This window comes from Neocloeon triangulifer, unplaced genomic scaffold (assembly GCF_031216515.1).
Source record: "Neocloeon triangulifer isolate White Clay Creek 2 clone unplaced genomic scaffold, ASM3121651v1 ptg000011l, whole genome shotgun sequence".
NCBI lineage: Eukaryota > Metazoa > Arthropoda > Insecta > Ephemeroptera > Baetidae > Neocloeon > Neocloeon triangulifer.
The window spans coordinates 1,857,714-1,874,439 of NW_026775553.1; the positions used below are offsets into that span (position 1 = coordinate 1,857,714).

The following is a 16,726-nucleotide window of genomic DNA, read 5'->3' on the forward strand; positions in this document are numbered from 1 at the left end:
CTCGATACAACGCATTGATTCTCAGATATAATTTATTTCTAAAATATTAAAAAAATCAAAATCAAGAAATGCTCATACCCGTGAAGCGCCCCATGGATTAATATAATGAATAAAAATCCTTCAAATTAGCTGAAAAATTTGGTTTTTTACTCGATACAACGCATTGATTCTCAGATATAATTTATTTCTAAAATATTAAAAAAATCAAAATCAAGAAATGCTCATACCCGTGAAGCGCCCCATGGATTAATATAATGAATAAAAATCCTTCAAATTAGCTGAAAGAATTGGTTTTTTACTCGATACAACGCATTGATTCTCAGATATAATTTATTTCTAAAATATTAAAAAAATCAAAATCAAAAAATGCTCATACCCGTGAAGCGCCCCATGGATTAATATAATGAATAAAAATCCTTCAAATTAGCTGAAAAATTTGGTTTTTTACTCGATACAACGCATTGATTCTCAGATATAATTTATTTCTAAAGTATTAAAAAAATCATTAAATCAAGAAATGCTCATACCCGTGAAGCGCCCCATGGATTAATATAATGAATAAAAATCCTTCAAATTAGCTGAAAGAATTGGTTTTTTACTCGATACAACGCATTGATTCTCAGATATAATTTATTTCTAAAGTATTAAAAAAATCATAAAATCAAAAAATGCTCATACCCGTGAAGCGCCCCATGGATTAATATAATGAATAAAAATCCTTCAAATTAGCTGAAAAATTTGGTTTTTTACTCGATACAACGCATTGATTCTCAGATATAATTTATTTCTAAAATATTAAAAAAATCAAAATCAAGAAATGCTCATACCCGTGAAGCGCCCCATGGATTAATATAATGAATAAAAATCCTTCAAATTAGCTGAAAAATTTGGTTTTTTACTCGATACAACGCATTGATTCTCAGATATAATTTATTTCTAAAGTATTAAAAAAATCATTAAATCAAGAAATGCTCATACCCGTGAAGCGCCCCATGGATTAATATAATGAATAAAAATCCTTCAAATTAGCTGAAAAATTTGGTTTTTTACTCGATACAACGCATTGATTCTCAGATATAATTTATTTCTAAAATATTAAAAAAATCAAAATCAAGAAATGCTCATACCCGTGAAGCGCCCCATGGATTAATATAATGAATAAAAATCCTTCAAATTAGCTGAAAAATTTGGTTTTTTACTCGATACAACGCATTGATTCTCAGATATAATTTATTTCTAAAGTATTAAAAAAATCATAAAATCAAAAAATGCTCATACCCGTGAAGCGCCCCATGGATTAATATAATGAATAAAAATCCTTCAAATTAGCTGAAAGAATTGGTTTTTTACTCGATACAACGCATTGATTCTCAGATATAATTTATTTCTAAAGTATTAAAAAAATCATAAAATCAAAAAATGCTCATACCCGTGAAGCGCCCCATGGATTAATATAATGAATAAAAATCCTTCAAATTAGCTGAAAAATTTGGTTTTTTACTCGATACAACGCATTGATTCTCAGATATAATTTATTTCTAAAATATTAAAAAAATCAAAATCAAGAAATGCTCATACCCGTGAAGCGCCCCATGGATTAATATAATGAATAAAAATCCTTCAAATTAGCTGAAAAATTTGGTTTTTTACTCGATACAACCCATTGATTCTCAGATATAATTTATTTCTAAAATATTAAAAAAATCGTATATAACGATTAAAAAGTTAACTTTAATCCGTTATTAATTTTAACCTCGGCTTCTTATCTCAAGGTGCAGGTAGACCTTTTTTAACTTATGAGAGGGTTGAAAGCACACAAATAAAATGCAGATAATTTAATTTTAGGAAAGACTCAATTTGAAACTTATTATTTTTTGATTAGATTTTAATGAAAGTTTTGATTATTTTGAAATAGAAAAAATGTGATATTCAAATGAGGTAATATGGATTAGGTAAGGAAAATGTGTTTCACATGATTAATATACAAATATTGTGAAATAGGCCTTTTACGCGTTTCGTATTATATCACTGAAGTTGCACTCGCAAATTGTACTTATCGAGTTCGTTGTCTTGATGGTGCAGTGATCGGAGGTGATGGTCGCGGCGAGTTGTTGCTCGAGTCGATCGAATTGGCACGATGGCTGCCGGTCTGGGTGGCTGGATGGTGAAGCCACGCGGTCAGGTCGAAGGTGACGTGGGACCTGTCCGCCTGTCCCTTACGACGCCAGGGACACGGCTCTGGTGGCGGCCATGGACTCAGGAAGCAAGTCCGTCCAGGGGTGACCGCCCACCAGGGCAAACCTAGGGTGCGCAATCAAACCAGTCTTTAATTTAAGAATAAAACCCTGCCCGAAGAAATTTGATTTGAGCAATCAGAAGGTTGCTCTTGATTATTAATCGCCCGATTAAACCAAGAATTTTAGAGTAACTTACTCTGTCGGTCCAAAGACCAGATGCAAATTAAATCCACCCCCAAAAGGGTGAAAGTTTGAGCTCTCGCCTCGCCGGTACCACGGCGCGAGGCGGCCCCGTTGAATTTGGCTGGGCGACTGATTTGATTCGCATAAGAGCGCCGTGCTCTTCCCCGGTTTACCTGTATGGTGGCAAGCGTTGCACTTTGACCGGCTGCAGCGAAGGAGGGAGTCAATGACCTTCATTGTTCTTATCACTCGCTGCCTGCTGCTCGCTCGCTCTCTCTCTTCTTTCACTTGCTCGCCGCACACGCGTTATTTATTATTTGTGTAAAAGGAAAAGGAAGGGATTATTGGAAATAATATCACATGAGAATTTAATATTAATTTTGGAAATTAATAAAATTCGTTATACGTAAAATCAAGAAATGCTCATACCCGTCGAGTGCCCCATGGATTAATATATGGATAAAAATCCTTCAAATTAGCTGAAAAATTTGGTTTTTTACTCGATACAACCCATTGATTCTCAGATATAATTTATTTCTAAAATATTAAAAAAATCGTAAAATCAAGAAATGCTCATACCCGTAGAGTGCCCCATGGATTAATATATGAATACCCAGGTAATTGAATATTTAAAAAAAAAAATATTAAAAAACCTTCCTTATTTTGTATCGTAACAATGTGAATTCAGCTTTTTCTTGATTGAAATTAATTTAATCAAATCACAGAATGGAAATTATGTTAATATTAAATGAAAGTAATTGAAAATTAACATTTTTCAACACAATTCCAAACATTTTTTCAATTGAAAATAACCGCTTGCTATTCTTGAAAATTCTCTCCGAGCCAACTAAGAAGGAAGCTCTCTTTTTTTCCCCCATTTGACTGGAGGGAGACAAAAGGAGTTGAAATCGTTTGCACGAGCAAAAAGAAAGCGCTCCGAGTGGCGTCTGGAAAATGCGTTTTCAGTTGGGCATCAGCATTATTGATTGCGAGATGATTGAGCTGTTCCATTCGCGGTGCTTTAAAAGCGGGCCCGGTTTTCCTTTCCATCGTAATTTATCATTGATCGAGCCGCTTGTAATGAGCAAACATTACGTACAGAGCCAATCTCGTTTTATTGTGGCCAAGGAAGGGGAGAAAGAATTCGTATCGGTCACAAAACAAATTTGGCAGTGTCTCGCGTGCGCCTCCGAAACACATCTTATCGCATGATTTATGAAGCCGAGCGCAGCAATTTCGTCCGCGGCCCACTCAATTTCTCGGCGATTGTCTTTTTTTCCCATCGACGCGCTCGATTTGCGCCGAAAGAAGAGCTTCCGTGTCTCTTCTTCAACTAGAGTAATTACTCAACGTAATGACCATAGCGAGAGCAAGCAAAAACTTTGAATTTATTTCGGTCGACCCACGTAAATTTCCTTTTAATGAAAAAAGCAAGCAATAAGGATGGAAATAAATTTGTCTGCTTGGACGATTTGGAGATATTTTTTTACCAGCTTAGATATTTAATTCTTGGATGTCAAAAGAACTTTCCAATTAAATGGAAAATTTTGTATAGACCTTAAAGTTTAAATATTTAATTTGTGGTTTTTCCCCCTGTGTGTGAGCAAAAAGCAAAATATTCAGCGATTATTGATTTTTTCCCTCTATAATCTTCAAAATCTTGAGTTTACTGGTGACTTCAACACTGACACTCTTTAAACAAAACGGAAATAATACAGTTAAAAGATTTAAAAATGAAATTAAAGAATTAAAAATATTAATATACTTAATCTTTAATTTTTTAAATTAGTTTGATTTTACGCCGTTCTTTTGGCTTAATGATTAATTTTAAGATTTAAAATAAATATTTTTTAATGATTTTAAATTATTAATAATCAAAAATTTTCATTGATTTACTGATGACATCTTTAAAAATTAATACTTAACTATCAAATCAAACATCACTGGAGACTTGAAAGTTTTTCAATTCAATATTTTAGTTTCAAATCAAATCATGTTTATTAATTTTTACTAAAATTTTACTTAAAATGTTCAAAAATAAAATAATATTTTATTTATTTTATAAAATATATAATAATTATTATTATTGTTGCAAGAAAACATTTTGAAACAATCTTGAGCATAGAGTACAGCATAAAAATGGATTTTTTTTAATAAAGATCATTCAAACTGATGAGTATTAAAAATTGTATTCACTTCGAAATTTTTTTCTCTTCCGAATCTAAATTTACTCTTATTTCAACCTGTTGACTTATTAAATCGATGCCTTGATCCGAATATAAAATGAATGTCTGCTAAACAAAATTCCTTCCTCTCGATAAACTCCTGTTTTTTACCTTTCAAATAAAGTTCGGAAAAATTTACACGAGTTTGAAATAAATTATCAGAATTTATGCCGCAGTTTTTCACGTCCAAGGCACGGAAAGCAAAGGTATGCAACCTGCTGCGCAGCCACGTCGCGCGGGCGAGACCACCATCCTGCTCTCGCGTGACAAGATTGTTTTCCGATTTGTTTTCTGCTTGTAAAGTCGCTCGGCTATTGTCGTCGCCAAGACTTTTATTTACGGCCTGTCCCGTATCTGCCGAGCACCGATTTTTCTTTTCCAATTTATTTCCCGAAACAATGGCTGGAGAGCAACATAATTCTTTTCCAAACTTTATACACAGGCGAGGGGGGAATTCTCGGTGGAAAATCGTAATTTGCAATGTACTCGAATATAGAAAAGACGACGGCAGTTAAAATGATATTTAGTTACTAGAGCTGTAGATTTGGAAAAAAATTAGTTATCTTTGTCTTAAAAACACTCCATTTATGCAATTTTAGACAAATAAATCTGTGTTTCTTCATTTCATGGTATTAACGCATGTTTTTTTTCGCAATTTAAATAAATTTTTTAACTAAAAGTTGAATTTTTCTAGTTTAGTTTTATTCGTACTACATTTTTAAAATAAAAATATTCAATTGTACCTTTGAGAATAAACATGTACAATTTTTGATTATCATTATTAACAATTTCAATTATGTTTCTCGAAATGAGCTAATTTTTAATTTGGTAATTAATTATTTTTACTACTTTATTGTTTCAATTACATAACATGACAATTTTCAATCGACCTGTTTGATGATGTTTTAGACAGAAAATACTTATAACAAAGATCAATTTTAAAAGATTAGTATTTCAACATTTTTCTTGTAGTATGATAAAAATTCGTGTTTAATCAAAATCCGCTGGGGGAAAACTTGTCTCCGCAATCGGACGGGACGGATCGTATTGACCACAGTAACTGTGCCGCGGCTTTATTATTTTTTTTAGCACTGGTAAGAGGAGGAGGCTGCTCGGCGTTGAATTACGTCGCGATAATAGGCTTTGCCCGCCAGAAACAACAAAGCCGAACGAGGCTGCGCTGCAGGCACTGCAGTGCACGACGCGCGCAGACATATCATAATATGCCGTTGGATTTATGCCAGCCGACGAAAGGAAAACGTCCGACTCGATAAAACAAACGCTGTCCAGTCGGCGGACGTTTTCAGAAACTTCTTTTTTTTCTTGTAAAGAAAAACTTTCAAGCAAATTCAAAATATTTTTGATAAAAAGAATCTTAATTTATAATAAAGAATAAATTTGAATTACCAAAATGTCCCTTTTGATCCCCAAAAATCTTGAAAACCTTCACCTTTATTCTATTTTAGAGCAAGGGAATCACATTTTGTCACTAAAAAGTTTTCATATCTCAACCAGGAAATTGTTGTGGAGGTTGAAAGCTCATTCTTTTACAATTTGAGCTCTAAAATAAAATTACAAAAAAAATTTTGAACATTAAAGTCTCAAACATAGTTCATATTTTCCTTAACAAGCTTCAGGAACTTTTGCTTTTATTACAATAAAAATTACTTAAAAATTACTCCCTCATTTGTGTGGAAAAAATGAGTATAAATTAAAGTAAGGAACTTATTATTCTTTGAATTAATAACCATCTTCTTTCCAAAAAATAGAGTGCAAAGAATTAGACCATCGGAAAATAAGAGTCAATTGGTCCGTCAGTAGGCTGAAAGCATGTCAATTTTTATACAAATCCCTCTTTCTTATTTGAAAAGACCAGTGAAGCATAAAATTTGGCGCGAATTAATCAATCCATTGGGAAATTAATATACGCTCGCCCGTCTCGGATGTACTTGTGGCGATAAAAACAAGCTAGACTAAAAAATGAGCCGTCTAATGGAGAAGCAATGATTTGAGAGCGCTGAAAGAACGGCCGCGCGCGATCAATATCGCATACATCACTCTCGCCCGTCGCCACCGCTGCGACTTTTCAACTCGCTTGTCGACAGACCCGCAAAACTTTCTTTTATTCTTTGCGGTTGGAACGATAATAATTTATGTTAACTTGCTCGGAGAACGCGCTCATGAAATTTACATCTGATCCCTAATCGGAATTTAATTCGGCCGAAAAGAAAAGGACAATTAATCATGAGGGACCGAAATGCAAATTATAGTTTATCTTTTCCTTGTAATTTGACACTAAAACAAAATAAAAGTTAGAATTAAAAAAACAGTAAAATTAGTTAATTATTACAAATTATCTTCTACATATTTATGTTGTTCCACTGTTATCTTTAAAATCTTGAGTTTACTGGTAAATTCAATACTGACAGACTCAAAAGTGATTTAAAAGATTTAAAAACGATATTAAACATTTGAAAATATTAATAAAACTTATCTTTAATTCATTAAAATTAATTCCATTTTTTGCCGTCCTGATGATAATAATTATTTTGAAATTATAAAATAAATAATTTTTTTAAGTGTTTTTAAATCATTAAGATTCGAATTATGGCTTTTAATTAATGAATTATTTTATTTTTTTAACAATATTCTTTTTCAAACCATAACTTTTATTTAAAATTAAAAGAATTTACTGGAATTAAATTTTAAATCATATTTTTGGAATGGAAAATTGTTCAAGAAATAAAATATTTCATTATATTTAAACCAAAATTTAGATATTAATGATTAAAAATAAACATTTATGTAATAATTTTAAATCAATTATTAATACTGAAACGGTGAAAAATGGAACTAATTTTTAATGAATTTAAAAATACATTTTGTGCTATATTTTACTATATTTTTAAAAGAAATTATTATTCATTAATTTATTTGTTTTATTTTAAACTGCGGGAACAAGTTTTTTAATTTTTTACATTGACACAAGTTCTAATTATTAATTAAAAAGTGCAGCAATAATAAATCCTCATAAATCTTCTGCCTTATTTTTCAAAATAACTTCCAAATTCTTGTTTTATTTGGAAAAATTGTACATTGTAAAATCGTCTTAAAACAAAATAATTCTTCTGCCTCGAGCAAAGTTAGAAATTCCCAAGTTGATCCAAAATTTCGTTACTGGAGCGTCCGGCGAAAGAAAGTTAGGTGAGCGCAAACGGAAACTAACGCACTTTGACAAGGGCCGAGGTGTAAATTTCCGTCACGTGCGACGCAAAATTTTTATCTCGTTAGAGTTTGGTGCAAAAAATAAAAGTGTTGGCGTTTTTTGCTTGCAGCCGGGCCACAAAAGGCACAACGCGCGTCCCGGATGGGCCGCGTGGTCCGAGTGGAGCACTTGCTCGCGGACCTGCGACGGCGGCGCCTCCTACCAACTCCGCAGGTGCACCGCACCCCCGGGCTGCAGGGGTGAACCGGTCCGCTACAGGATTTGCAACATGCAGGTCAGTACAAATTTATTCATCAGTGAAAAAATAACAAATATTTTCAAAGAAACGGAAGGAGTTTTAAAATAAATTTCTAATAAGTTTTTATATTTTATTCAAACACTGCCATTTTCTAAAGAAAAGAAAATCTTTGTGGGAAATCACATTTATTGATTTACTATTTAGTTTATCGTGTTCTTTTTTTAATTACTTTAAATAATATAATTAATAAAAACTGTTTTTGACCAACAAAACTTCCTCAGATACTTTCTATGTTTGCTGTAAATATCGATCAATTTAAAAAAAAATTTATATCACAACTTTTGGTGCGCAATTTGAGTAAAGACAAACACTAATTTGTGTTTTGTGCGTGTTTGGGTCCGGCGGAGTGCAAAAGGGAAACGCTTGAGAGCAAAAATAGCTTTTTTTCCTCTCTCTCTGCAGCTTTTAATGCACGCCGCTGAAAAGCCCTTGTGTGGTATTTGAAGGAGTTTCTTTTTCATCCTCCCGCATTTGAATTTTTAATTCCGCCGCAGCCGTGCTCAGACAATGGCGACTTCAGAGAGCAACAATGCGCGGCTTACAACGACATCCCGTACGAGGGCCACCTTTACAAATGGAGCGCCAGCCACGACGAGTACGAGCCGTGCGCGCTCACCTGCAAGACCAGGAGCGCCGACGGCCGCAGCACCCTCGTCGTCCAACTCGCGCCCAAGGTGCAGGACGGCACCCGCTGCAGACATGGCAGCCTCGACATGTGCATCAGTGGCAAGTGCCAGGTACAAAAACTCATTCAACACACACATTTTTATTATTTTTTTCTTTTATTAAAATCTTTAAATTAAATTTATATTTAATTTCAAATAAATAAATTATTTTTAATATATTTTGAATAAATTATTTTTATTTATTTAAAAATAATTTTAAAATTGTCAAGTAAAAGGAGCCGAAAACTATTTCAGTCAATAATAATATTGAAAATAAAACTTCAATAATGCACAATAAATTATCTTTATAAAAAAATTTAAAAAGTCTAGTTTTGTAATATACAAATCGGTGTTTATTTTCTAAAAGTGAAATAAAGTGCAGCCCACTTTTTCTGTCCTGCAGATTGCCTCGTTTATCATCATAACCGCCGGTTTTTTTTCTATACAAGCAACAACCGTTGTTTTTCTTGCTCAAATGCAAACTAATGCCACGGTTTTGGATGTTTTTGTGCAAACTCTGCTCTTGCCTGAATGAAAAATTGAAGTGATTTCACGAATTTTGTTTTTTGCAGCGGGTCGGTTGCGACCTAAAAATTGGATCAACCCTGCACGTTGATGAATGCGGGGTGTGCGGCGGCAACGGAAGCTCCTGCGCCAAGCCCCTTTACAAATGGGAGGACGCCGGAACCACGGCCTGCTCGGCCACTTGCGGCGGAGGTAAAGTACTTTCCACGAGTGCAAAACTTGGCGAAAATTTACCCTTGCTCTTTTGAGTGGAATACGAGTGTGGTTTCAAGTTATCGTTAAATGCTCAGGGAATTTTTTAAGTCCCCTTGATTTAAATTTCTTATGCCAATTTAGACGAACACCAAAAATTTGCATTTAAGTCACATTTGTAATAATCAATTAATCTAAAATCCTTCTTTATTTAAAAAAAAAGCCCAGTTTATCTATTTTTAATGTCCTGAATATCCTAAATTAGAAGAAATGTTTATTTTTACTTATAAAATTGTCACAGTAGCTCAAAATTTATTAGGCTTCAAATGCGAGAAAAATCCGTTTTTTATTAATTTAATTAGTATTTTCAAATCCCCGTGGGATTTCAAGTACATTCAACAAGCTAAAAGAGTTAATTTAACGTTTAGACTAACTTTACAAACAATGGTCTATCTCAAATATTGCGCTCATTTTTCTTAAATCACGTAAAAAAAGTAAAGAAATTATATTTGTTATAATTTATCAGTTATTTTAGTCAATAATTGCAATAATTAATATTATACTTGAATAAACTGATTAATTAATAAAAATTGCAGGCGTCCGAATGACAAAGCCAGTTTGCAAAAACCGAATAAGCAAGGCAGAGGAGGAGGACGCGCTGTGCAACGCCAGTCAAAAGCCAGAACCGAGCCAGGTGGTTTGCAACCCGCGCAGGTGTCCGCCCAAGTACGTGGTGGGCGAGTGGGGGCCGTGCTCGGTGACCTGTGGCGGGGGCACGCGCTACCGGCCCATCTTCTGCGCCGAGGAGGGCAACGGGTCGCTCACGAAGGTGGCCGACCACTTTTGCCACGGCCACAAAACGCGCTACCAGGAGCAGTGCAACACCGCCGACTGTCCCGAGTGGGACTCTGGCGAGTGGTCGGGGGTGAGTTCGATCGGAAGCAAATTAATCAAAGTTGGAAAATTATTAACATGGGTTTTTGCAGTGCTCGGTGTCTTGCGGCGAGGGCATCCAGACCAGGAGGGTTCTCTGCAGGGACGCCAGGGGCGACGCGAGCGCCAAATGTGAGCCGGACAGGAAACCGCTCAACACCCAGCCCTGCAGAACCGGAATCGAGTGTCCCAAGGACAAGTCCGAGGCTGAGGAGGAATTGTCTGAAGGTGGGAATTCATTCATTATAATATTGCACTTTTTGTTTAAATATTAGTTGAAGTTGGTGTATTATAAGTGATAAAATAAAAGATTGTTAATTTTTTTTTAAAGGCTTTTTGTATTAAAAAAAGTAAAAAAAAAACATGGATAAAATATTGTTAAGAAATTAATTTTTTTGGAAAAATAAAATTAAAAGTTTGTTTCAAATTAAATGTTTATTAAATTCTGTATTAAAATAAACATGATTATTGTTAATTTAATTTCTAATTAAAACTTAAAAAAAGTTTTTAATTTTGAGGCTTGCAAATTTTAACTTTTTTTTAATGATTATTCTTTGAATTTTTCTCAGATCATTTCAAAATATTGACTTAAATTTACAGATGTTCACTACCTGAAGGAGCATTCGCAGCATTTAATTGAGCACCTGCCGCCCCTGCAGCCTCAAAGGTTGATCGGAGAACAAATCATTCCGTCACAGGCAACGTAAGAATAATTTTTATTCAATATATTTGACAGAATAAAAATAAAGCGATTGTGCTTTTCTTTCACATTCAGTCAATAGGACTGAATTATTTTCGTGTGTGACTTTGACTTTTCATTCTGTGCGTGTGATCTGAATTTGTGATTTTTTTTTCTACTGGCCCGCTCTGTTTCAATCTTTGCCTGTCTTGTGTGTCTCATGCGCAGCTTCATAACCGAAGACTGGGGGCCTTGCAATGTCTCGTGCGGCGACGGCTGGAGGCAGCGCGAGGTCAACTGCAAGATCTTCCTTGAGTTTTCTCGAACTATCGCAAAGCTGCCTGACTTCAAATGTCACGGCCCTAAACCATCCACTCTTGAGCGTTGCTATATGCCAAAGTGCATCAGTAGCTTTTCTAGGTGAGGTCCCAATCCGAAGCGTCCGAAAGTTTTCTCCTTTTCTTTTGCATTTTTGCTTTTCGCTTGGTTTTTGCATGATTTTTTTACACCGAAAATTGATTCTGCGTCAAATTTAATCTCAAAACATGAAAATCAGGAAGGAAGAGTTGAGCGTCAGCGACCCCACCATGATTGCGGTCAAAGAGCAACCGATGCCTGACGAGCAGTCCTGCATCGGTCCCTACTGCAATTTCTACCACGACGCGCAACCCCAGACTTCGTCTCGGGAGGGCAGCATCAGGGTCGCTCCGAGACCACCTGGCAAATCGGGCAAGGAAACTTACTCTTGGCAGGAACAGGGCTACACTTACTGCAGCGCTTCTTGTCTTGGAGGTAAAAAACAAAAATAATAAAATAATAATAATAATTGGAAAGTAAATTTTGACTTCAGAAAGTCCACTTTGTAAGCGTTTACAATTAAATGCAATTCTAAAATTGTAAATTAACCACTCCTTTTTTTTTATAAGTAAAAATTCAATTCACATTTTAGGAGTCCAAGAGCTGATTGTGAGTTGCGTGAGGGAGTCCGATGGCCAGTCTGTCAGTCCGTACCTGTGCCCGATTGAAACGCGGCCCGTCCTGCTGACCCGGACCTGCAACGACGTGCCCTGCCCCCCTCGGTGGAACTATTCCGACTTCCAGGAGTGCAGCAAACCCTGCGGAATTGGAATCCAGCTGCGTGACGTCACCTGCATCCACGAGGTGGCCAGGGGAGGTGGAAACACGGTTGTGGTGCCCAACTCCATGTGTCCGCAGCCACCGCCTCCGGACAGGCAGTACTGCAACGTCCTCGATTGTCCTGTCAAATGGCATTCTGGAGAGTGGTCAAAAGTAATACAAAATTTGTTTGGAAAATGAAATTAGTTTTTAAAAGAGACTGAAACAGAATTGAAATAATTTAAAATAAAGCTTCTTAATCATTTTTAACTTTTTAATATAAAATTAAATTCTCAATGAGAGTCAAATTTAATCACTTTTTAATCGATATTTTAATCAATTTGTAATTAGTGTTCAAGAGCGTGCAGTGGAGGAATGAAAACAAGGAAGGTGGAGTGCATGCAGATGATGGCGCAAGGACACATCCAGGGCCGGCCGCCGTCCATGTGTCCACCGAACAAGCCGGCCGAGAGCAAGGCGTGCAACGCAAAGCCCTGTGACCCAGGCGACTCGCCCACCATTGCCTCGACCAACCAGACCTACATTCAGCAGACGCCCAAGAAAAAAGTGACCCTGAAAATTGGTGGCCAGGCTGCCGTTTTCTGGGGCACACAGGTCAAAATCAAGTGTCCCGTCAAGAAGTACAACAGGTGAGGAGACATTAATTGAAAAGATGAGAAAATATATAGTAATTTTTCCATAATCACAGGACGAAGATTTTCTGGAAAAAGGACCAAAAGTCAATCAGGAACTCAAAAAAGTACTCCATTTCTAAAAAGGGCGCCCTCAGGGTTCAAGACGTGGTTTACAGCGACAGTGGAATTTACACTTGCATGGGTAGGACTTTTTTTCTTATTTGCTAGACAATTGTGAATTGTTTAAATTAATAATTCTTCAGCCGGAAGATCTTTTGCGGATATAACTTTGACGGTGAAGCCTCGTCCTGGACACTTTCCGACCTCCGAGGAGATTGACAAAATCGGTCCTCCTGGCTCACCTGTAGGTGGTTCCTCAAGACAAACCGCCAACAACTTGGATCCTTTTGGCTTTAGTACAGGCCATGATAGCAGCGCTGACGCCGGCTACGGTAAGCAGATTATTTTCATTTAAATTATTTAATGACATTTTTATTTAAAATCGATTTCATTTAAAGAAATAGAAATTTCTTGATGGGATTAATTTATTTTTGTGTTGAAAATAGCAGGAAATTGCTTGAGTTTTTCTATACAAAAAAATCGATTTGATTGAAAATTTTTGTGTATTTAATTTAATTTTAGGGTCAATGAACTTGGGAGAGGCGAGGGCGCCTCAGCCATTCAACAATCTTGAAGATCTCAGCCACGAGCTGGGAGGGCCACCCTTGCAGGCGAAAACCACAAAACCACCCTGGCAAAAGGGCAGGAAAAACAAGAACAAGGAGAACAACGAGGTGAGAGAAAAAGGAAAATTTTCAGGTGGCAGTATTTCTAATCGAAAGAAAGTATGTTTTGGTTGTTTCAATTTTCAAACAGCTTTCATCTCTGTTTTGATTGAGACGAGATTAACCGGAAAATAAATCGTGTGGCTTTTTCTGTCTGATTGAGCTTCTGCTGAGTGCGTGTGCTGATCTTTCTTTTTTCTCTCTGTCCACTCATGCTGTCAGGAAAACGACGGTTCGCGCTTTGCTAATAAACCGTCGACTCCTGAATCGAGGGACGTGGGGGTGCCGACGCCACCCCCGCCCCTCGAAGAACAACAACCCCCTTCGGCGGCGTCATCGTCCTCGCGCCCCATGCCCCACTTTCAGCAGCTTCTCGCTAACCTCCAGGTGAGCCTCACAAAGCTTCTCCACCTGCAGGCCTTGTTCGTTTTCATACAATTCAATAAAAACTGAAAAAATATTAATTTTGTCCACAACAGTTGCATGTTTCCTTCACTTTTCTCACTTTTCTCAAGTCTTATTTCGTTTGAATGCGTTTTGCCCGAAATTTTGCTTCTGTGTTGCAAAATATTGTTTCAAATTTTTAAGTTTAAAGATTGTTTTAATATCACCAATTTAAATTTTATTTTAACTGAGGCGCTGTAGCTTGTTGATTTATTTTTAATTTTGCACGCGCGCGCGCCTTGCCGACCCATCAAAATTCACTTTAACGCAAGGCACAGAACTTGTGGCCGTTTCAGCCCTTCAGCAACTCGCGCGGCCTCCGCATGGTAGACTCGCCCTTCGGAATGCTGCCCAAGGTCGACGACTCCAGCAGCAGTGAGGACGAAGCCACCCCTGGACCTGTGGTCATTTTGGGCAAAGGTACACAAACTGAACATATAGTAAAATCTCATAAATTTTTACAGTATACAGCTTTCTTTTTAAGTTGTTTTTTTTTCTTTTTTAAATTTTCACATCAGATAGTCTTTTATTAATCAAAACGTGACCATTTTGAACATTTTCTGGTCAAAAAAAGCGAGTCGCGCGAGTCATAGCCATGCCATCGCCATGCCATAGCTATAACAAAATTTTAATTAACAAAATTATTGTTCAAAAATATTATGAAAAAATATAATTTCATTATTATTTTAAAGAAGTTACTTTAAATTTCCTAAAAAAGAACATCATTTTACATAAAAAATGTATTTTATTTTGTCAAGATATTTGAAAAATAATCCAAATATAGCGCTTTAATTATATTTCTGTTTCTAGTATTGTCTAGAATATGGAAAATTGTGCTTTTTTTCATTATTAACTTTTAATTCTTTTAGTATTATAGAATTATAATTTATCTTAAAAATAAAAGCTGATTTAAACATTTTTTCTCTATGATCATCATTTTCTTACAATATTTATCAATGTTTTCAAATTTTTTGCATAAAACGTCAAGATTTTAATTGTATTCGTGTGAAAGGATCGAAGGAAAACCTGAAGTTTGAGTGGGTGACGCGTCAGTGGTCGGCGTGTTCGCAGCCGTGCGGCAGCGGCGGCATCCAGGCGCGCGAGGTGATTTGCATGGTGCGTCTGCAAAACAACACGCAGCCGGTCGAGGGCAACTTGTGCTTCGACGCGGGCTTGGAGTCGCCGGCCGCCATCCAGGACTGCGGCTCCACCGAGTGTCCCAAGTGGGCGGCTGGGCCGTGGACAGAGTGCGACCACTCGCGCTGCTTCACTTGGAACACAGGTAAAAATCACACCCGCAGTGATTATTTTTTTTACCTTGGAGAATGTCAAATGAAAAGAAAAGAATGTCACGGAAGTGTTTTCCTTTCTTGGATTAAAATGTCAAATGAGCCCAAAAAGCCCAAATCATACAATATTTGGTTGAAATTGACGATTATGATGCAAAATGTAAAATTTGATTTGTTGTCAGAGCTATTTTGCAAAAAAAAACACTGTTTTTGGAAACTGCAAAATCCCAGAAGGTTCATTCTGTTTTTTCATTTTTAATAGCCAATTTTGAATTAAGTTCATAGATTTTTCACCTTCACCCCTTGAAAAGCAATTTTTTACGTTTTTTACCGATTGATTTAGGCAACATCCAACTTTTAAAGCTCAAAATCTTCTGAAAAAATATCTCGATTTGCACAAGTTTTGTTTTTCAAACAAAAAAATTTGCAGCCATGCAGAGGCGCGAGGTGAATTGCCAGTTCCCGAACGGCACCATCACCGAAAGTCCGTTGTGCGACGAGAAGGACAAGCCGAGCGCCAGGCAAGAGTGTTACAACGTCAAGTGCAAGGGCACGTGGAAGGTCGGCGAGTGGTCTGACGTGAGTACAATTTTCCCTTTTTCACTCAGTTTTTTCTTAAATTTCACCCTCTCTGAATTGATTCTTCAGTAGTTGATTCGATTTCCGTGTAGACGAACGAAAACCCCTTTTGGAAGTTAAGGCGACTTTTTAGAATATATTGCACCTCTCGTTTATGAATCAAAATTGTTCTGCACTCTGATTGCCTGCATGTTGACACACACTTTTTATTTTCCACCTGCACCACACAGTGTACAGCAGCATGCGACACTCACGGCACCAAGTACCGAATCCTCCAGTGTGTTTGGTACGGAACCAAAAAACCGGCCGGCAATGCTTGCCGCGACCAGCCGAGGCCGTCCGTCATGAAAATGTGCAAAGGCCCTCCCTGCAGAACACGTAAGGCCTCGTCTTTTTAACCATTTCTATGCTTATATTAATTTCAAACTACGATGTATTTAAATTACAAATTTAATGTATTTTGCTTTATCTATAAAAAAACCAACAATATTACAGAACTACTTTATTTTACTTTTTATTAAAAGTTAGTATTATTTTTATTATTATTAATAATATTTTATAGATGAAAAATAAATTAAAAGTGAACGAAATTTATTATTTTTTATTTTTAAATTTATGCGATATTTATTTATGTAATTTTTGAACTTTCAGATAACAATTTTAATTCGTCTTCAAAAAAAAAAAAAAAAAAAGGTATCAACTGTTGAGTAGCTCT

At 36.2% G+C, this 16,726-nt stretch overlaps 1 protein-coding gene across 6 annotated transcripts in view; it reads left to right on the plus strand.

Annotated features, from left to right (window-relative positions):
- The window catches only part of LOC132196032 (protein madd-4), a 72,439-nt gene that overhangs the window by 54,220 nt on the left and 1,493 nt on the right, over positions 1-16,726 (plus strand). The window contains exons 4-21 of one of the 6 annotated variants that reach the window (XM_059618402.1): positions 7,981-8,145; positions 8,664-8,906; positions 9,407-9,551; positions 10,148-10,476; positions 10,538-10,712; positions 11,085-11,187; positions 11,392-11,583; positions 11,720-11,955; positions 12,113-12,453; positions 12,631-12,929; positions 12,989-13,116; positions 13,178-13,366; positions 13,557-13,708; positions 13,922-14,086; positions 14,422-14,563; positions 15,156-15,425; positions 15,863-16,011; positions 16,242-16,389. In XM_059618402.1, the coding sequence (XP_059474385.1) occupies positions 7,981-8,145; positions 8,664-8,906; positions 9,407-9,551; positions 10,148-10,476; positions 10,538-10,712; positions 11,085-11,187; positions 11,392-11,583; positions 11,720-11,955; positions 12,113-12,453; positions 12,631-12,929; positions 12,989-13,116; positions 13,178-13,366; positions 13,557-13,708; positions 13,922-14,086; positions 14,422-14,563; positions 15,156-15,425; positions 15,863-16,011; positions 16,242-16,389 (3,571 nt within the window). The remainder of the gene's footprint in view (positions 1-7,980; positions 8,146-8,663; positions 8,907-9,406; positions 9,552-10,147; positions 10,477-10,537; positions 10,713-11,084; positions 11,188-11,391; positions 11,584-11,719; positions 11,956-12,112; positions 12,454-12,630; positions 12,930-12,988; positions 13,117-13,177; positions 13,367-13,556; positions 13,709-13,921; positions 14,087-14,421; positions 14,564-15,155; positions 15,426-15,862; positions 16,012-16,241; positions 16,390-16,726) is intronic. The other 5 variants (XM_059618403.1, XM_059618407.1, XM_059618404.1 and 2 more) reach the window with 5 other exon arrangements.